This window comes from Echinops telfairi, unplaced genomic scaffold (genome assembly GCF_000313985.2).
Source record: "Echinops telfairi isolate 266 unplaced genomic scaffold, ASM31398v2 ScPeMD7_443;HRSCAF=831, whole genome shotgun sequence".
In the NCBI taxonomy this organism is placed as follows: Eukaryota; Metazoa; Chordata; class Mammalia; order Afrosoricida; family Tenrecidae; genus Echinops; species Echinops telfairi.
Window position 1 is genome coordinate 1,533,206 of NW_022104341.1, and position 22,063 is coordinate 1,555,268.

At 46.6% G+C, this 22,063-nt stretch overlaps 1 protein-coding gene across 4 annotated transcripts in view; it reads left to right on the forward strand.

Annotated features, from left to right (window-relative positions):
* The window catches only part of PHTF1 (putative homeodomain transcription factor 1), a 27,731-nt gene extending 15,277 nt beyond the window's left edge, over positions 1-12,454 (forward strand). For 3 of the 4 annotated variants that reach the window (XM_045291938.1, XM_045291940.1, XM_004699164.2), the window contains 8 exons: positions 2,470-2,598; positions 3,216-3,488; positions 4,232-4,363; positions 4,884-4,970; positions 7,555-7,710; positions 9,924-10,019; positions 10,700-10,825; positions 11,973-12,454. In XM_045291938.1, coding sequence (XP_045147873.1) covers positions 2,470-2,598; positions 3,216-3,488; positions 4,232-4,363; positions 4,884-4,970; positions 7,555-7,710; positions 9,924-10,019; positions 10,700-10,825; positions 11,973-11,993 — 1,020 coding nt within the window. In that variant the 3' untranslated portion in view covers positions 11,994-12,454. The remainder of the gene's footprint in view (positions 1-2,469; positions 2,599-3,215; positions 3,489-4,231; positions 4,364-4,883; positions 4,971-7,554; positions 7,711-9,923; positions 10,020-10,699; positions 10,826-11,972) is intronic. The other variant, XM_045291939.1, reaches the window with a different exon arrangement.
* The last annotated feature ends 9,609 nt before the right edge of the window (positions 12,455-22,063 follow it).

Consider the following 22,063-nt stretch of genomic DNA (forward strand, 5'->3'; position numbering starts at 1 on the left):
AAATGCCTGTAGTTAGACCTCTATAAATGTCTTTTGCTTCCTAGTTCTTTCCTCTATTTCCTTTTACTTTCTTCTTGTCCCACTATCATGTTCAGCCTTGATACGGTTTCAGTAATGCCTCTTGGCCACACTGCCCTTGATCAAGCCCCACCAGGCTTCCTACACCCTCCTCGCCATCGATTTTAGGTCACTCGTTGTTCCCTTATCCCTGGGTTGGTTGACACCCCCCTTCCATTTCCTCCCCCCCCCTCCTGTGTCCCCCTGGAACTGTTAGTCCTGTTGTTTTCTCCTCCAGATTGTTTATTCTGCCTGTCTTATCCAGATAGACATGCAGTGATTAAGCACAAAAACAAGACAGAGCAAAACAAAACAACAAAAACCAACGACGAAAAAACAAAAGCCTATAAATAGTTACAGGTATGTTTGGTGGCCTTCAGGAGTGTTTTCTGGTCGAGTCTGATGGGGTGCCATGCCCTGGCCCCAAAGTTTATGTTTGGTATTCCCCAGGGACTTCATTGCTTTGCTCCCCTTGCTGATCTGTTGCATGCCCCAGTGTTTCGCCCAATATTTAGTGAATCTAAATATTCTTTACCGTCAGTCTGAAGGTTCTTCTAAACGACATCAACCTTCATTCCTGCCCCTCAGCCTCATGATGCTCTTGGGCCGTTTGGGTATTCACAGTATCGTTTTAAGGCATTTCTGAGAATAACACGATAAACTCCCCATGCCAAATGAGATTCATTATTTTCCAATCCCTGGTGCCCAACCTGCTCCTTTTGTTTCCCACGTCCCTTAAAACCACCCAGCCCTGAATGCCACGTCAGAGACGGAGACCTTGACTGCACCACCTTTCCACTGAGTCCTCAGATTCTGCTCTCTAACTCGCTGAACCTGCCCTCCAGTTTCCCCCTGGGTTGTGTAGCCCATTAACATCTCTCATCTGGGTGGTTAAGATGGCATCTCTACGCTTGTCCTCCTTCCTGCGTTGTCCTCACTAGCCAGCGGGATGCTTCTAGAACATCCATTTGTTAATATCATTCCCCTGAAAAGTCTTCCATTGCCTCCCTCCTTTGTGGATCATTTGCTTCTGATCCTTTATTTGCTCGGAGAGACTCTCATCTCTGGCCATTCCCTCCCTGCTGTTTGCGTGGCGCTCTTTAACTTGATTAGAGCTTCATGTTTCTGAAATGTACCTGCCTCCCTCTCCGTCCGGCCTGTAACATACTGGCTTCTCACACTTCCCTCGAAGATGTATTCCTTTTTATTCTTCGAGTCTTGGTTTGAATTTACTTCTTCTAGGAGGGCTTTCCTGATGACGCCTCAGTCATACTTCCCTTACCATGCTGAGTAGCAGCTATTTCATGCTCTCCTTCAGAAATCTGTGAAATTGATGGCAAGGATCGCATCTGTTTCATTCTCCATGACAGTCACAGTGTGTGCTGCATTAAACCAGACACACACACACACACACACACACACACACAACACAAGCTCACTACCACCGAGTCGGTTGCAACTCACCGTGACTCGATAGGACAAGATAGAACCTCTCCGATGGGTCTCCGAGACTTAAAATCTTTACAGAAGTAGAACATCCCAGCTTTTCCCCAGGGTAGGTGATGGCTTTGAACACCCAACCTCATAGTCAGCAGCCCACTGTGTAACCCACTGCAATACCAGGGTTCCTGCATCCTACAAAGTAGATGCTTAATTGTTGGATAACATCGGATCCATGAGTAGAACAATAAATGCTTGACATTATGCTAAGCACTGTAGTTGAAAGACCAAATTACACCATTTGGTCTTTTTCTAGAAACTTTATTTTGGAGGCAAAGTGATTATGTAGGAAGTAAGTCAAGGGCACTCTAGAAGCTGCATGTATTTGATGCTGCCTAGGCTGGTGTGGATGGCGAGGCGTCTTCATTTGCGAGAATAGCTCCGTTCGCGAGGCTCATGATGCCAAAGTAGACCCTGCGGGGGCGATGGAACTTGAACGGTGCTTGACGAATTAGGCAGGGTGTGGCGGGGCCCGAGTGTGGCCTTCTCCTCGTGGGTGTCTGCTGCACTGTGCCCTGCTTCCTAGAGAAAGGCTCAACTGCTCAGTCGCTGACAGCGTGGTCTGTGAGGTCTGGTAGCACAGCTCCTACCTACCGGTGACTGCTCCCAGGCTGTCCTGTGGTGGCCGGCCGCCTTCCCTTCTCAGTCGCCGCGTGGCCTCTGGGCCACAGCTGTAGCAGGCTGGGTGGTCACAGAGCCCTACCACTCCTCACGAGAAAAGACCTTTAGTTTCTACCCAGGTGCGAACAAGGATCCGAAATCAGCACAGTAGAGGCCGTTGGAGTGATGCTCTGTGTGCAGGAGGGGCGAGGATGCCTGGGAAACATAGCCGGGAGCGGGGCGGGGGGGACACTGATGGCGGGAAGAGAGAAAGGAGTGGTGCCAACTGCTGTACCTGTTTTTCCTTCTCAGAACCATTTATTCTGGCTCCAGAACTCGAGCCCTGCCTCTGACCGAGTTAGTGCGATCATCTGGGAAGGGAGCGAGTGCAAAAAGATGGACATGTCTGTGCTGGAGATCAGCGGCGTCATCATGAGCAGGGTGAGGGCCTGAAGCTCGCGGGCTTTGCAGCTCGTCTGCTGCCTCGACCTAGGAGTCAAAGCAGGACGGCTCTGCTTTTCAGACACGCGCACGCACACGCGCACGCAGTTACATTTTGTACTTGGTGGTGTTTTTAATTCTTCACACTTGGTACACTCTGTGTTAGCATGGCCAAGTGCTTCGTAATACTTCACAAATATTCCTTATCTCATCCAAGCCTACAGGAATAAGTTCTAAAAGTCACACATTTGTTCGTTTGGCATTAGAAATGTGTACTTCTCAATGTTTGTTTGTTTTTAAATCATTTTATTAGGGGCTCATGTAACTCTTATAATCCATACATACATACATTGTGCCAAGCACATTTGTACATTTGTTGCTCTCATCATTCTTGAAACATTTGCTTTCTACTTGAGCCCTTGGTATCAGCTCATTTTTACCCTTCCTCCCTCTTGAACCCTTGATAGCTTATACGTCATTATTATTTTGTCACGTCTTACACTGCCCGACGTCTCCCTTCACCCACGTTTCTGCTCATCTGGTTTTACCGATGGGTGTGGTGATGCACCAGCCCGGTTGGCTCTGCAGTGCTGACGGCGTTTTCGATGTGCTCGCAGGTCAATGCCTATCAGCAAGGAGTGGGCTACCAGATGCTGGGCAACGTCGTCACCGTCACGCTCGCCCTGTTTCCGTTTGTGCATCGCCTCGTCCGCGAGAAGAGCCTTGACCAGCTGACGTCCGTGTCTGCCGAGGAGATCCTGGCTCTCTTCTGTGGGGCGCCACCAGTTGTACCTATTATTGTTTTGTCCGCGATCAACTTTTTTGAACGGCTGTGTCTTACGTGGATGTTTTTTTTTATGATGTGTGTGGCCGAGAGAACATATAAACAGGTCAGTAGAAAGAGAAGAGGCGAGTCTGCCATCTGTTAGGCTATTCCCCTGCACTGTTTCCCCCCTTTTTCTTTCCCTCCCAAAGGGCGTGTGGACAGCGCGTCCGCGGGGGGCCCACTTGTGCTAACTGACTTTACAGGTGTGACACATTCCACTTGGAACTACAAATGGCGTCTGGCAAGCTGGACGTTTGCAGAGCCTCATGGGTAGGAGGGGGAGACTGAGCCAGTGAGGGGCCCGTGTAGACTGGGGGTGTCTGCACCCCAGTGTGCTGCTGCCATTTGTTGACGTTGTAGCATGTAAGGAAATTCTCAGCAGGGTCATGTTTTCATGAACGATGGCCAGGTGAGATGTAAATCTCTTAAAATCTGATCAAGAGCTATGGATTGAGGGCATAGTACTGAAGAGATATTAAAGAAATGTGCTTCTGAGTAGTGATGTCCCTGGGGTTGGGCGTGGGGCACCGGAAGCCTGAATAAGCATTTTGTGTTGGTGAAGTTGGGGCGTCTCAGAGGTCTTCCTCCAGAGTACATGCCGTGCTGTGCGTGTGAGCGCCCCATGGCGGGACGCAGTGTCTGACGTGCCTTCGAAGCAACCGAGTCAGGAACGAGCTGCCACATTTGCTCACTGCTGTCTCCGTGATCACAAATTAGAATTTCATCCTGTTTAATCTGCTTGCAGTTACATAAACACACACAGTCTAACATGCATTTTATGTTATGGTTTCTATTTTTAACCTCTAGAGATTTTTATTTGCAAAACTCTTCAGTCATATTACGTCTGCCAGGAAAGCCAAGAAATATGAAATACCTCATTTCAGACTTAAAAAGGTGGAGAACATTAAGATATGGTTATCACTTCGTTCCTATCTAAAGGTGAGTTTTGTTTGATTAACGATAGAATGCATTTGAGCTCATCGATGCTTCTGGAAGCCGCCAGCAGGCCGGCCAGGCTCACAGTGCCCAGTAACCTTTCTGGAAGTTCAGTGAGAGGTGAACTGTCGGCAGAGCTCATCACCCACTGCCGCCCGGCCCCTTCCCATTCGAGGGCTCCAAGACTAAATCTTTCCAGGAGCACTTTGTCCAAACGAGCAACTGCACGGTGAACGCTGACCTGGTGGTTAGCAGCCGAAGCTTAACCCGTAGTGCCAGCCTGCCACCCTCCATCTTGCTTAGAGAGGGCACACGACATTTAAATTTCCTGGGCCAGCGTGATAGGTGCTGCATCATTCCCCTTGACCTTGGGGGATGTTTTAAAGTTCTCCTGGAAACTCCTTAGCGCTGGGCTGTGAGCATTCATGTTCCACCCAGAAGATCTAAGCTTCTGAGTGTTGATGTGAGAACCAGTGCTGACCGACCGCGCGGACGGAAACCCTAACGGCGTCTCCCTCCACAGAGGCGGGGCCCGCAGCGCTCGGTCGACGTGGTTGTGTCCTCGGTCTTCCTGCTGACGCTTTCCATTGCTTTCATCTGCTGTGCGCAGGTAACGCACGGCGTGTGCGCTTCCGTGAATGCGACCTTAGGGAGGAGGGCGTCGCCCACATTTCCACCCAGCTCACTGCGCGCTTGGTACAAAGACACAAACTAGATGTACAGATTGAATGTGACGTGTTTGTTTCTTTTGCTATCTCGGTTACTGGTTAATTTCTCTAACCTTGTAAAGGTAGTTTAGAAATCCTTTAAGACTCAACGATCACTCTACTTAATTTCAGTTGAGAATTGTTGACTGATAAGTCGTGTTAGATGAGGAGGCTTCAAAGAGTTTCTGGCAAATGGAACTAAAAAGCGGCATTTCCCCGGGAATTTTATGAAGCCTCTTCGCCACACATTATCACTTGTATTGAAGATTCCACATGAATACGCTGTTTTAATATCAATGGTCATGGAAGGAGCATTCGGGAGGAGAGAGCCCTCCAGCCACTAGCCGCCTCTGGCCGCTGAGCACTGGAAACGTGGGCCGTGGAGCGAGGGGAGAACACGCAGCGATGAAAAGCATACAGTGAAGCGGGAAAGGGCTCGTTGATCGCGTGTACATTTATTATAAATATGTTGAGTATATGCAAATGTTCAGGGCCCAGCAGTGCAGGGTAGAACTGTCCCGGAGGGTTTCTGAGGCTGTAAATCTTCACAAGAGCAGAAAGCCTCACCTTCTCCCTCAGAGCGACTGTGGGGCTGGCACGTGCTGATGTTACGGTTTGCAGCCCAAGGAGTAACTTACTATTCTCATTCTGTTATTGAACACTAAGAATCGAGCCCCAGTCTCTACCCCCCAGTGACCCGGAAACCCAAGCTCTAGGGTTGCCTTGCCCCTGGAACCTTCCAGATTGAGCCTGTGTAGTAGGGAAGGTTGAGCAGTGCGTGGACGCCAGTGTTCCTGGCTCTCCCTCTGCCTGAGCAGTGCTGACCTCCCTCCTGGAGGAAGACTTGCACAGAACAGTGGCTGGTTTGAGCCCCTCCCCCTTCTCCTCCTTTCTCTCCATTTTTTCCAAGAGCCGAAGCTCGAGACAGCTAGGTCAGTCTATACCTGGCATCTTGGGCTCTGGCTTTTTGAAACTTTTGGGGTTCTCCCCTTTCCTTAGCCGACAGCCGTTGCCCCAGGAAGACATCCCTGGACTGACTGTTGATCTCTGACTGCTGGACGCTGCTGCCACTCATAAATCGTTAACACTTTCTTAGCCAGTTTCTTTGAGTCCAAGGCCTACCCTCACAGCATCACATCACAGTCTACATGCTGTATGGCCCAGAATGGGAGAGAGAAGTTGCTCCTAAGTTTTATATTTTTCCTTCTCACTGTTCAGTAATGCCTTGTCTTTTCACACCACCTTCACACCCTTTCTGCTGGGCCAGCTTACCTGCCTCCCACTGCAGGGAGGTGTGTCAGGTGTCCTTCCTGGAAGACTTCTGTCCCCTTTGCTCAGCTTCTTCCTCTCAGGCCTGATTTGTCTGAGAAGAGGGTCATTCCCCTCCGTTGATTGGCTAGATCTCTGCTGCAAGTAATAAGCGGTAGTGAAGTCTTTGTGCTTTAGTAATTCCATCCTATTTTCCACCACGCCGCGTTCAGCTAGTTGTACTCCGGTGGCTTGTGTTGCCGGTATTGCAAATGCCAGCAGGGTTGGCCCTGGTTTCGTTGGAGCGTCCAGACTCAGAGAGAGTAGGAAGAAGGGCCTGGTGAACTTCCTTATGAGTAGCAGTGGGCATTTGTCTTACAGAGTCCCAGAAAACAAGCCCCTGAGTTTGGAAGGCACTCTCAGGGTGACAGGGCAGAGCTGCCCCTCAAAGGAGTGGAGCTGAATGCTGTGGGGGACCTTCGTTTGCTGATGTGGTACAACTCAAAATGAGGAGAAAAAGTTCCCAAACCCCAACAATCACTGGAACATGCAATGTATTATAAAGTATGAATCTAGAAAAATCAACTTGTGATAAATGAAATGGAATGCATAAAGATCAGTATCTTGGGCATTCATTTTCTGAAATTGGCTGGTATTGCCTTTTTGTTTCATGGTTTACTGTATGGGAATGACAAGCTGATACACTATCACATGGCATTCATTGTCAAAGGAACCTTTCAAAACACTGCCCTGAACTGTAGCTGTCTGTCAGTGACAGGCTGAAGTCCATGCTCCTACCAGAAAGGCCATGTAGTAACTCAGTCACAGTGGCTGCCGCTGTGCCTGTGGGTGACTTGGAGCCCGCGCTGGAGGGAAGCGCTGATCCTCGGAGAGGATCCCCCTGGATGAGGGATGCAGTGGGGCGGCCCGGTGTGTAAGGGAGTTCTCTGAGACATGATGCAAGTGTAGTGCTTTAAACAATGCTGGGTGTGTAATCATGAGTGAGCACACTGGGGGAAAGCAGCTTGGACTTCATGGCACGAAAAGGAGAAAAATCTAAGAAACTTAAAAAGAAATACATAATGATTGACTAAACTGATAAAATTCTTTGAGCATTAAAATTCATCTGTTTTGGGTCTTAAAAACTACTGGTTTCTTGCAAATAATTTTTAAACATTGATGAGTATAAGTAATTCGATAAGGAAAAACTAAACTTTTTTGGGGGGGTCCTTATTACAGGTTCTCCAAGGACATAAAACGTTCCTTAATGATGCTTATAATTGGGAGTTTTTGATCTGGGAAACAGCTTTACTGCTTTTCCTGCTGCGCCTGGCCTCGCTGGGGTCTGAAACCAATAAGAAATACAGCAACGTTTCCATATTACTCACTGAACAGGTAATGATTCATTCTTGACCCTTTGGCACACCCGTGCCATAAAAATGCTGTGAAATGTATGTGGTATCTTTGATTAAGGGTAGGATTGCCCAGCTACTTAGTGTATTTTTATCAACAAGCTCTACCCCTGTGAAAAGTTGGATTGGCAAAAGCCATGTGATAGATACATTTGCAACAGCCCAGAGTAGCTGCCCAGGTGGACACCGTTCTGAGGATATGCTTCCTTGGTTTGGGGGTCTAGGGTCAGGGCTTTATGGGACATTCCAGTTATTGGCCTCCTAATGTGTTCGTGCCTTTGTTCTGCCTCCTAGTTTGTTCACGTCTCAAACCCACGGTGGTGCCCGCCCCTGTGGTCCTGTCGGAGTGCTACGAGCAGGATGTTTGGGCTCTTAAAAGGTCGCCATCAGCCACTGAAGGCCCGACAAAAGGGCTGTGTTTGCCTGGTGCAATGAGGACGGAGAGTCAGGCTGAAAAGGAATGTGTGGTGGCTGTTTGCCTCTGTGAACATGTTTCCTTTGCCCCGAGACCAGAATGCTTGGCTCCCATTAGCGCTCACTAATTTTGATCTGAGAGTCTATAGCATTTTGATCTGAGAGTCTATAGAAGAATCCCTGACCCATGTAGGGAAAATGCACAGCGGAACTTCTAGTTCTCATGGACTTCAGACATTCTGGAGCCATGGAAGCAGGGTGAACCCCTGAAACTATGGCTGTGAGACCATCTTTAAACCGTAAACTAGAAGTATCACCAGAAGTCTCTATGAAGTCAAACATTTACTCAAAAACATCAACAACCAAAAAACCAACCCACTGTCACCGAGTTGATGCCAACTTGTGGCGACCTCCTCGGGCAGGATACACTTGTCCCTGTCGGTTTCTGAGGCTGTAACTCGTGGGAGTAGAAAGCCTCATCTTCTGCAGCTGGTGGGTTTGAACTGCTGACCTTGTGGTTGGCAACCCAGTGCCTAACCTACAGGGGTTTCACTGAACTCGGAAAGAATGCCTGCCACAAGCATCGGCTCTCCCACGGTGAAGTGACAGCACAGTGCGCTCCCGTTGGTGGGGCCGCTCGGCAGGGCGCACACTTGGAGGAGGTCTGCAGTGCCGCCGCTGCATGGGACAGGGCAAAGCCGCAGTCTCAACAGTAACAACACATCTGAATGTAACCCTATAGTCCAGTCATAGGCGACCAAGGGTGCATTGTCTAACGGGTAGCTTATTTAGGAAATCCAGATTTAGGGTCTCATGCCAAAACTGCAAAAGATGAAAACAATGTTGACTTAAAGTCATATAAAGGATTTAAAAGGCAAACATATAGGTGTGTGTATTTGTGTGTGTATAATACATGGAGAGAGAGAGAAAGAGAGAAATAAGAGTCAGGGTTGAGTCTGATATTTTCTTCTTCTTTATAATTTGGAGATAATATTTTCCCAACCTGCTTCCAGGACTGTGAGACTAAAAATCTATTAGGTTGAACGTCTTCTGTACTCTCTCTTACAGTATGTGTATTTGTGGTAATGGGACTTTAAATATCCTATTTTATATCAAGTATTAGATCTTTAGAGAACTTATAATGTAAATGTGTTTAATAAGTTTCTTGAATTTCTCCTGAATCAGTCATAGAGCACATATTTAGAAAAATTCATTTTTGAGAAACTTCCTTTTCAGTACATGGATAGATTGAGAACTGTTTCTCATGAACAGTGAGTAGTTAAAATTTATTTTTTGTTTCAAGTTTAGCACTAAGCTTTAAATACAAACATTTGATAACACGAGACGACCTTTCTATAACCTTAGAATTATAATGGAGAATGCTTTTTATACGGCATAAAATAAAGTATTACTAAGTTACAAGCCACTCTCTTATTCCTTCCATTCATTTTTCATGTGGACACTAGATGACTGGGGGGTTACCAGAGGAGTGGAACATAGTATTTTTTAACTCAAGGAATTTAAATGCTAATTATGTTGTAAGTAATACTAATCTGTCATTGTTCTGATATTTAAATTGCTTCATTTTTTCTTCATTATATAGTTTTTCTTTGGCAGAGACGTGACTGATTAGGGAGAGGGTGTGTGATATGTTTGGTATTAATAGCTGCTGTTTTTTAAAAATTCATTTTACATGAAAACATGACCTTCAAAATCTGCCCGTTTTTATGCAATACATTTTTCTCCCATAGCATTCACCTTAATCCCTGTTCTTTCCCTTAGATTAATTTATATCTTAAGATGGAAAAGAAGCCAAATAAGAAGGAACAGCTCACCCTCGTAAATAACGTATTAAAGTTATCTACCAAGTTGTTGAAAGTAAGTGATATCTTCTAACACACTCCCCTGCGGGCCACCCCCACCTGCAAAAAAAAATTTTAAAAAGCCACGCCCATTGCCGTGGAGTCGTTCTGACTCATCAGGCCAGAGTCACGAGCCAGAGTCAAAGTGCTCCGCTGGGCCCCGTGTCCGATGCGTTCACGGCAGCAGACCCCCTCTGCTGTTCCCCGGAGCAGACCAGGGGATGCGTCTGCCCAGTGCTAACCCCCTGTGCCACCAGGACACACGTTTACTCTATTTACATTAGACCGATGGGTTACGTCTTGGATGAGGGAGAGCCCAGGCTCACGATGGGCCGGGACCGACTGGATGGCACCTGATAGCAACATCAGTGGTGCTCGGCCAGGTGCGTTCTCAGCGCTGAGCTAACGACTGGAGGACAGCCATGCTCTCGCGGTCTCGTGACCCAAGCTCTGAGGATGGTCAATGTCTGCTAGAGTTTTAAGTATCCGGCCACCACTCACATCACTTGTAAACTCTCCCTGGAAAAGCTGAGATAGCGGGGAAGTAGGTGGTGGTGCGAGTGGGGCTTTCTGTTGAGAGCTGCTGACTAGTAAGAGCTGAAACAGCCACCCTGACACAAGGCCGAAAAAACGGCCAAGCTATGAGTGATGGCTGCTGGGAACCTCGGATCTCATTTCCGCTCTCTGTCCGTGTAGGAGCTGGACACGCCCTTTAGACTCTATGGATTGACAATGAACCCCTTAATCTACAACATCACGCGTGTAGTGATCCTTTCTGCTGTCTCCGGGGTTATTAGTGATCTTCTGGGATTTAATATAAGAGTAAGTATAAGGGATGTAATATAAGAGTACGTATAAGGAATGTAATATAAGAGTACGTATAAGGAATGTAATATAAGAGTATGTATAAGGGATTTAATATGAGTAAGTATAAGGGATTTAATATGAGTATGTATAAGGGATTTAATATAAGAGTACATATAAGGGATGTAATATAAGTATGTATAAGGGATGTAATATAAGAGTATGTATAAGGGATTTAATAGAAAAGTATAAGGGATGTAATATAAGAGTATAAGGGATGTAATATAAGAGTACGTATAAGGGATTGAATATAAGAGTATGTATAAGGGATTTAATATAAGAGTACATATAAGGGATGTAATATAAGAGTAAGTATAAGGGATTTAATATGAGCAAGTATAAGGGATGTAATATAAGAGTAAGTATAAGAGATTTAATATAAGTAAGTATAAGGGATTTAATATGAGTATGTAGAAGGGATGTAATAGAGTAAGTACAAGGGATGTAATATAAGAGTAAGTATAAGGGATGTAATATAAGAGTAAGTACAAGGGATGTAATATAAGAGTAAGTATAAGGGATGTAATAGAAAAGTATAAGGGATGTAATATAAGAGTACGTATAAGGGATGTAATATAAGAGTATGTACAACTCTCGCTCTGGAGTACAAAGTTACTGTGCATCACCCTCTCTGCCCTTCACGCCCCTTCCTCTTTGAATTGGTGCTTGGTGTGGACTTGACTCTGGAGGTGAAGAAACGGGCATGTGGATTCATTAGTCCACTGGCTTTCCATCTGAGGTTTCCTCATATTCTACAAGGGTAATAGGCTGCCCTGAGTAGAACCGAAAGTCGAGTTTGAATGTAATGCCATCGAATACCTTGGGCTGGGCGAGGCTCTCCTCTGAGCTCGGGAAATGCCAGCGACAGCAGGGATGAAAACAGAATGCATGAATTGCTGTGTCCTTTTTGATGCTGGAACTTTAGAGTTTCTCACCCTCCCCTCCACTCCCCTCCCCAGGGTGGTCTGTGGTTTCTATTGTCATAATTGATAGCCTTTTTTCCTTAGCACAGTCTTGGTTTGTAATTATATAAGCATGCCAACCCCCCTCCTCCCCGCCTACCTGACCATGACCTTCTCAGCTCGTACTGGTTTTCCTTCCTCAGCTGTGGAAGATTAAATCCTAAGTGGAGCCTTGGTGGCATTGATGCCCAGGCAGGAGAGAGGTGGCTGCAGAGACGAGTGCCAAGATCTGCCTGCTTGGTCCTGGGCAGAGGTACCCTACACCCACCTAAGGGGGGTCCACAGGACCAGTCTCTCTTCCAACTGGGGGTGCATACTGGAGGCACGCCGTGGTTTAAAATCGTACAGCGTGTCAGAAGACTGAGCGCTACAGCCACACAGACGAACACTTTTTTTGAAGTGGGGAAATGTAACCTGGGCGATGGGGTGCGGGCACCTTGACAGGGACCTCGTTTTGAGTAACCAAAGCCACTGCCCGAACACAAAGCAACGATCCTCTGTTGGAAGTCGTCAGACCCAACGCTTTCATCGCGAGCCTGTGGAGTTGGAGATTTTGTTTCTCTAGCTGAGCGAGGTCCATTTTAAACTATTCTAGCTTAAATCCAAATAAAAGAACTCCACTGGACAATGTCAGTTTCAAGACTTTTTGTTGTTCTTAAAGGAAAAATAAAACGTTTTAAACTGTAAGTTTCTGTTAAACCATACAAGAACTTTTAATTAGCTTATCATTTCGAGGTTAATCTTAATAAAGAGCCATGCATACAATATGCCTTGCAATTCAGGATGAGAACGTTAAGTCCACCCATGCTCCCCTGCCCGTCCTACTACGTGGCTTCAGCACAGGTCAGTGCACTCTGATGACTCAGCAGGGCCCCTGTGTCCGTCCGCTGTGCGGTGTACAGGTCACGCTCAGTACAATGCAGAGCTTCAGCGTCTGTCTTTAAGTACCATGCTCTGTGCGCACGCGCACACAGGGGACTTGATTAAATTCATGGAAAATGTCCACTATGAATTCCATTTTTCTTCAAGCTTCTTGAAGAAGTTTGTATGTTAATGGAAACTGTTGTTTACTTATAGCATTGAATTACCTACTCTGAAACGTTTAGATAGGGAAATTGAAAGCTTTCCGTTTTTAATAAGATTATGTGAATTCTTGATGAGAATTTAGAAACAGTCTTAAGCAGCGGTTCTTACCCTATGGGTCGCGACCCCTTGGGGGTCGAACAACCCTTTCACAGGGGTCTCCCGATTCATAACAGTAGTAAAATTAGAGTTATGCAGTAGCAACGAAAATAATTCTACGGGTGGGGGACACCACATGAGGAACTGTAAGAAGGGTCGCGGCGTCAGGAAGGTTGAGAACTGTAGGTGTAGAGGGTTACTTGTTGGGCTGCTGACAGTAAAGGCAGCAGTTCAAAACCACCGGCCACGGGGGGGAAGAACAGGAGGCTTTCTACTCCTGTCAAGGGTTACAAACCAGCCACAAGGCCCGTTTGGTTCTGTCTGAGGGTCACGATGAGTGGTCAGAATCCACTCGATGGCAGTGAGTTTGGTTTTTTGTTCTGTATCACAATGCCAGTGGCTGTCAGTGCCATCAAGCTGGTTTCGATCCATAGTGACCCCATGCGCAACAGAACAAACACGGTCCCACCCTGCTCCTTCGCTGTAGACACTGTCCATCTCCTTGAGGGCCTGCCCCTCTACTTCAGCCAGCACCATGCTCTCCAGAGACTGGCCTCCTGACACGGGTCTGAAGTCTGTAAGGCGAAGCCTTGCCATCCTTGCCCCTCAGGACCATTCTGGCCAGCCATCTTCCAAGACAGATTGGTTCGTCCTTACACCAGTCCCTGGTACCCTCACTATTCACTAACACAACCATTCAGTTGCATTGATTTTTCTCCTTTATTCAGTGTCCAACTTTCACATTTGTCTGAAGCAGTGGAAAATACGCGGGTCAGGGGCACCTTAGTCCTCAAAGTAAGATCCTTGCTCTTTAATAATCTATAAGAGGTGTCTTGAGTAGCAGATTGACCTAATACAACTTGTCTTGTGATCTCTTGACTGCTATTTCCATGAGCATTGATTGTGGATCCAAGCATGACAAAACCTTGGCTGCACAAGGCCTCTAGAGGATTGAAGTTAGCAAAGATGTTACTTTGAGGACTAAGGTGCACCTGACCCAAGCCATGGTATTTTCCATTGCCTCATATGCATGGGAAAGTTGGACATTGGCTAAGGAAGATCGTAGAAGAACAGATGCATTTGTATTGTGCTGGTGAAGAATACTGGATGGACCATAGACTGCTAAAAAGGGCAAACCTCTATATCGGAAGTAAGGCCAGAGTGCTCCTTAGAGGCAATGAGGAGGGCAAGACTTCATCTCACTTACTTTGGACATATTGTCAGAAGAGACAAGTCCCTGGAGAAGGACAGCATGTTGGTAAAGCGGGGTAGTGAGAAAAGAGCAAGGCCCTCCAGATGATGGATTGACACAATGGCTGCATCAATGGGCTAAGGCCTGGGGACATTTGTGAGGAGGGCGCAGGATCACGCAGTGCTCTGTTGTGCATAGGGTCAGAGCCGACTCGGGCACTAACCACGCTCACAGGGTTTTCCGCGAACAGCAGCTCGCAGATCCTAGCAGGAGACTGAGCTCGACGCAGGTTCCAGATGACGCCAGCGGATGTTTTCATCTTCCCCCTTTTGAAACAAGTGATGTTCTGTTTTTATTGACCATTGACGCAGTGAGTCCTCTCGCTTGAATTCAGTATTCAGAACGCACTCATTTACTCTGCTGGGTTGCTTCTGTTAGGGTCTGATGATATATAAAAGGTTGAAATGCTTTTTGAGAGAAGTAAAATTCTATGCAAGTGTAGTTGCACATGTCAGGTACTTGGGAATCTTTTTAAAAAATAGGCACAGATACTTGTAATTTTTATTTGAGTAACAAAGAGTCTTCAGACTATGCTGAAAAGTAAATCCTAGGGTGGAGGGAAGGTGAGGGAGAAAGGGGGAACAGATTACAAGGATCTACATATAACCTTCACTCTGGGCGATGGACAGTGGAGAAGTGGATGAAGGGGTATGTCGGACGGTATAAGATATGACAAAATAATTTATAAATTATCAAGGGTTCGTGGGGGAGGGGAGCACGGAGGACGAGGGAAAATGAGCGGATACCAGGGGCTCAAGTGGAGAGCAAATGTTTTGAGAATGATGAGGGAAACAAATATACAGGAGTGCTTGACACAATGGATGCATGTGTGGATTGTGATAAGGAGGTGTACAAGCCCCCAATAAAATGATTTAATTAAAAAAATAAGCATGCTTTCACAAATGATTAATGTTAAAAATATACATACTTTCACATCTTTTTTACTCCCTATCAGACATTGTCTTTCACTTTCATGTTTCTATAATTTTCAACATGTACCTGTGATTTAATACTGTTTTAATTTGCTAAAGACATTAACTGATTTCCTACATCTAAAGCTCATGGTCTTGGTATAAATATATATCACGTTTTCTTAAAATGTTGACAAAACCAAATAGCCATGCTTATATGAAGTACCTGCCCCTCCCTCCCGTTGCTTATAGAATCGCATGTCCCAATAAAGACTAGAAGTTTTCTTCATCTGACTTCTCTTGTTTTGACTGCTATACAACAATGACCTCTTAAACAATGAAGCAAATACACTGAAATCTCAATACCATCACACCGACTGCGTGTCTGTCCTTTCAGGAAGGCCACTGTTCGCTCTTCTCACCAGGCTGCCGCTCCGCAAAAGGCTGCTCGGACTCTTGCAATTGTCTTCATGGCTAGTTGCAAACTCTTTTATTGCCTCACACACAGACTGAAGGTTTTTGAAATTGCAATCTGTCATTGGATGGCAAAATAATGCCGCCTAAGGACATGGAAGATTGCAATCTTAGCAACACTTTTCCTTTTCAGAATCGTCACCATAATGTGAACAGTGTCTGTGATTCGAATGAGTGCCGGATGCAACGGCAGGAACAATGCCCAGGAGGTCTGTGGGCAGTGGCGGGTAGCCGGAGTTAGAAATGGCTGTCCAGCACGATCAGTAGGCAGAATAACATTCGTTTAGCTGCCTGTGTTCGGAAACAGTTGTTTATAGTGAGTATTTTGGTAGTTAGAATTTAATCCTTTGAAAAGGAATATTATTCTTAAAAAGGAAAGAAAGAGAATTCGATTCCTTTAAAGAGTCACTGTGAAAGTACTGTGGAAACTCGTTCTCCTTGATCAGGAAAGACTGTTTATGAGAACCTGAAGCAAATAGTAATTCACTTGCCCTCTGGTGTTTTCCTCTTTCAACATCCTTAGCAGAAGGTTAAATTACTTGAAATCTCTAAGGTACTACAAAAGCCAAAGCCCAAATTTAATAAAAATGCATCAAGAACCAAGCTACAATTTCTGAGCTGCACTGTTTATTTAGCTGCTTGAAACTGAAGTGACAGGATGCCGCCACAATTGCGGGATTCCAGCTAAACCTCTACCGACTGCAGGCACAGCAGTCAGAGACACGTTCTGGAGAGCTGACATTTTGCAAAATGCAGCAAACATACAGGAGAAAAGGAAGTATTGGGAAGGGCATGCATTTCAAGTTATTGCTGGTTTTCTGTGAGAGAATTTCTGTAGGCAAATCATGTTTAAATTTAGCCAATGATAGCATGTCGGTGTATTTAAAGTCATGACAAAAGTCTCTGTCATGTTGCCTGTGACAGGTTACTGCGATGTGCTATGTTTAGGGGAGGATGCCAACACAGCATCAATCCCACGGCATTTTGATTTTCTTCTGGAGATGAAAGCTGTTTTTCTCAGGATAAAAACAGCACCACAAGGACCAGTTGATCAAAAAACCACCCCTGCAATAACTTGGGAACCCTTATTGATCCCTTCCTCTTAATAGCGTACCTTCAATCAACCACCGACCCTGTTAATAGCCCTCTTCCAAATCGCCTCTGATCAACCACGCTTCTCCATCCCTCCCCCACTTCTACCACGTTTTACCAGCATACTATTTTTGAATGAGTTTCTGCTGCTGCTGCTCTTACCTACTCATGGCATGTACTTCCCTCAAACCCAATCCTTTCCTCTCAAAAAGGTAACGTGTCCATTCTGAAAGGCAAGTCTCAACCGGGGTGGTCCATCGTCCGGTTACTAGAACAGGTGAATATCTGTTGTGAAGAAGTTCAGTCAGAGTGCTCCTTAGAGGCGAGGACGGTGAGACTTGGTCTTACTTTGTGCATGCTGTCGGGAGAAGCCAGTCTCTGGAGAAGGACATCATGCTTGGTAAAGTAGGGACAGCGGAAGAGAGGAAGACACTCAACAAGATGGGTGGGTGGACCCAGCGGCTGCAGCCATGGCTCAGGCACAGGAATTGTGAGGCTGCTGCAGGCACGGGCAGTGTTTGGCTCTGTTGTACACGGGGTCGCCCTGAGTCTGAACTGACCCAACGGCACCTAACAACATCGCTTGAAAGATGAAAATCCAAAATCCCTTTACTAAGGTGAGGCCCAACCTGTTGCAAAAGTTTTTGCCTTTCCACGTGAGAGCTTTTTGCAGGGTATAAAACTGTAGTCCACTGGCTCCTCGGATCACACTGTGTCTGACCAGAAACCTGCTGTCATTGCCATTGCTGGGGCTCGGTGTGGAGCATGCCATCCCTCCACCCTGGCTGTTGTTGTCCCATGAGCCCAGCAATTTGATGATCTTAGGCCCGCTCCTTCCCTGTCCTTCCACACCTGCTTGTGTTGATCAATACTGTGTGATGACTTGAAAGGACTCCTTTGCATGTCTTTGAAGCTCTCTCTCCATGCGGCTGCGACTCTACCCAGCACGTTCTAGCTGGCTTGATTGCCTCAAATTCTCCTCCCTCTCCTCCACTCAGCAAGCCTATGTGGCTGTTGAGCTTCCCTCTCCCTGCCCTGCAGCCTGGAAACTGCCTCCCACAAGTTCGGAGGCAATCTGCAGGGTCACTTCTTTTCCCACTACCCTTCAATGTTTAGAATCCTTTCTCTTACAATGTGTCCTCCCCCACAATTGTTTAAAGTGGGAGAGGAAATGTTCTCCCTACTTTAGTAAAGGGGCAAGGTGGACTCACTCACTCAAGCCAAAGGTTAGTCTTCTGTTTCTTCTCTGCCCTCTGTCCTGGAGCCACCACCACCTGTGTCACTTCTGCACCCCCTCCCCCCTACTACTCTGAGCTCAGCTTCCTCCACTCTCCCCCCATGGCTGGGGGATCCCACGGGCCTATTTCCATCCCTGCCTCTTACAGTCAGTGCTGTACAGCCGTCTGAGGGAGCTTCACATAAGGAGATGGCGCTCACATCGTCCCTCCCCTGCTTACACTTCCTGGTCCCGAGATGATCTGGGAAGCCCTTCTTGGGCGGGCAGGCCTGCCTTCCAGCCACACAGGCCTCCCCCTTTGTTCACTACAGGAGCTTTCTCATCTCAGGTTGTGGTACAAGCTGGCTTTATTTCTGCCGGGAATAGTTTTTTTTTAAGATCTTCCCTGGCTGGCTGCTCCTCTGCTCATCTTTCAACTCTCAGTTCGGATTTCAGTCCCTCTGAGGAGCTGCCCGGGTGACCTTAAAGAGTCCCTCCCTCATTTTATGTGTTGTCAGCTCCCTGGTGTCTCAGTGGCACTGATCACAATCTGGCCACCCCGTGTTTTGTCTGGCCCTGAAGGCAAGAATGTTTTATTTGGTGCTATGTAGCCCACTCAGGAGTCCGGGGGGTGGGGTGGGTGGGGGGGGCGTGAGGAGGGGGTGGTCGCAGCAGTTTGAAAGCACCAGGCACACCTTGGGAGAAAGAAGAAGCCTTTCAGTCCCTTGAAGAGTTAGCCTCAGAACCCACAGGGGCGTGTGGTTACCCTGTCTGACGGGGTCCTCAGGAGCTGGACTGGACTTGGTGGCAGTGAGCAGCTGTGCCAGCCTCAGAAAGCAAAGGGAATCTGCTGCCACGCCGTCCATCGCACTCACCGGGGCGTCTGGTGAGGTCTGCACTCCAACTCAGATCAAGCCCATTCGGACTCGTCCTGAGCCCACAGGCCAGAAGAGGGCTGCCCCGCTGGTTTCTGAGACGGTCAAACTTTACAGGAGCAGAGTCTCATCTTCCTCCCTCTAAAGAGCCCTTAGGGGCCTCCATCCTCAGACTCAGAGTGCTGCTAAGTCGTGTTGCAGGACGGACTGCAAGGGACTTAGCATTCATACGTTTTCTGTTATAAATGAAAAATTTCCCTTTTTTATGGTTTCTTTCCCCCACCCCCACCGTGCTATACTATATATACTATGCTACATAACAAGAACACATTGCTAGTCTTATATAGATAGTATATAGGTCTTACATGCTATACTATATACCCATATACTTTGGCAGAACCTGGGCTTTTGTTTAGATTCAAAAAATATATAACCAATGACAATATATTTTGGTAATGATTGCCTGATACTAAGAAATTGCACCAGGATGTAAACACAGAGCCAGATTAGGACACAGGTGTTGCCCTGTTCCACAGCTGCTGGCCCATAAAGTCTGTTCCTAAGCTGGAAGTGTGGGCGGTCCCGGCAGAACACCCTGGCACCTTGCTGCCTGCTGGGTGCAGGAAGAAAGCATGCCACGGGGACCACCTGAAACCAGTTTGCTGTCACTTTTGGCTGCCTTTACTCAGCACAGAGCTCCACTGTCGGGACCAAGATCTAGGGTTCTGTTTTATTTGTAGTGGAAGCTCACGGTAGGAATTTATTTTCCCTCGAGTATTAAGTTAATCATGACCGTGAAATAGGTTTTAGGCATCATTCATACCAAGAGTTAAAATAAATCCAAAAAGAGACAAGCTGACACCAAGGGCTCAAGTGGAAAGAAAATGTTTTGGAAATGATGGAAACATATGTACAAATGTGCTTGACACAACTGATGTATGAATTGTTATAAGAGCTGTATGAGCCCCCAATAAAATGATTAAAAAAATAAAACCACAAAGAAGTCCAATCAAAACACTTCATTATAAAAATGATTACAGGTAAATCTAGGGAGATAATAACCAGATGAATAATTACCTCAGGGCACAGCAGGAGTCCTGGTTGGTGCAGTGGTTATGTTAGGGTGGTAACGCCAAGGTCAGCAGTTTGAAGCTATCAGATGTGGCTTTCTACTCCCGTGAAGCCATCATCTTCGCAACCCACGGGGCAGCTCTCCCCCGTCCTGCAGGGTCCCTGCGACTTAGGATGGGGGACACCGAGAGCTAAAACAGAGTCCAAGGAGAAAATGTTCTGAGACTGATCGTGGAACGCCTCACATGATTTCATGATTGTGTCTGTAAAGCCATCTATCACCCTGTGACACATGACGGGGCGGAGTCGCACTGCCCCCGAGGTTCTCAGGGCTGCCCTCTTCACAGGAACAGCTCGCTCCGTCTGGGCTTTCTCCCATGGAGCCATGGGCGGGTTCGAACTCCCAGCCTTTCGGTTAGCAGTTGAGCACTTAATCCTTGTGCCACCAGGGCTCTTGGAGAATGAGTAAAATGACACATAAAAACCATGTGACTTGCCACTGTCTGCTGAAAGGACATCTTGTCAGCTTACGGTAAGAGAGGGAAGCCCTGGTGGTGCAGTGCTTAAGCACTGGGTTGCAATCTGCATGGTCAGCAGCCCCGAACCAGCAGCACCTCCAAGGGAGAAAGAAGAGGTTTTCTGCTCCTGAAGTTAGTCTTGGGGTAAAAAAAAAGTTAGACTTGGAAACGGACCGCGGGGCCATTCTGCCCTCTCCTACAGCATCACCCTGAGTCGGAACTGACTGGATGGCAGTTTGAGCTTTTGGTGGTAAGTGGACTGATACCATACCCATTACAGTATCTAGTAACGGGGTTGCCATTTCTGACTGTCTAATGACTGAAGGGCCACCAAAACAAATTTTCTTCTCTCCCAGATGAATGTCAAGATGGATTCCGGCAGCCAATTATTTATGCACAGCTGCTTTGTTGCCAAGAGCTGTAGTGGTTAGGCACTGAGCTAGGTCTGCAGTTCAAAGCCACTATCTGTTCCAAAGAAGAAAGACGGGGTTTCTGCTCCTGTACAGTCTTGGAAATCCACAGGGGCAACTCCACCCTGCCCTAGAAGGTAGCTAGCTATGAGTTGGTATCGACTCGATGGCAGTGAGTTTATTATTTTGGTTAATTTTTGTTACAAGGAGCTCTGGTGGCACAATGGATTCCGAGTTGGGCTGCTAACCTCAAGAGTCAGCAGTTCAAAACCACCGGCTGCTCTGTAAGAGAAAGATGAGACTTTCTACTCCAGTAAATAGTCTCTACAACACACCATGGGAAGTTCTACAGACTGTCCTACCAGGTCCCTGTTTTTTGTTTTTGTGGCAGTGAAAAGCTTTAAATACGTTAACTGTATTTTTAACATACAGATAAAAGTGTAGCTATACACATCTTTGGAAGAGTTCTCCTTAAGCACACAGTCTGTGTGATCCAAGGATTGTGACTAATAAAACATTCAAATCTGAATGAGGGAATGTTATCGAGCTTAAATTGTGAACACCTGGTTGGCAGAAGGCTTTGGATGACAGTGGAAGCCTAAAATCCACTTGCAGGGCCCACACATGGATTTAGCCTTTCAGGAATCCGCTCTGAACACAGTTCAGGGATATGAACAGACTATCAGACAGAGAGCATTGTGAAGTCGAATAGGGCACATGTAGTTGGGTTAAAATGCAATACCGTATCATTTGATACGTTCTTTGACTCATTTTCAAGTTTCTTTGGGCTTTAGTATTTTCTGCTTTCTTTTTAATTGGGGTTTTTCTAAGTTTTGTCTTATTTTGGTCTGCTTTCCTGTTTGTGTTCTATCTGATTTTCTGTGTATGAAATCCAGAGTAGGCGAATCTACAGAGGCAGTAACTGGATTAAGAATCACTTTGGGGCGTGGCGCAGGAGGAGGGAGGGAGCTGGGGAGTTAACAACAATGAGCACGAGAAGAAAACGTTCTGACGTTGACTGTGGTGATCACACAGCTCTTCATCTGACTGATATGTGAAGTATATGCCAATAAAACCATTTTAAGAAAAGTTTCCTCATTGTAGGCCTTTGAATGCATGTCACGTGGAGGGGTAAAATCTAGGTGCGGGCCCAGACCAGGAAGGGAATTTGCTCCATAAATAGAAAGCAACATTAAATGAATCTAACAGCACAAGAAAGGAAGGCCATGAACA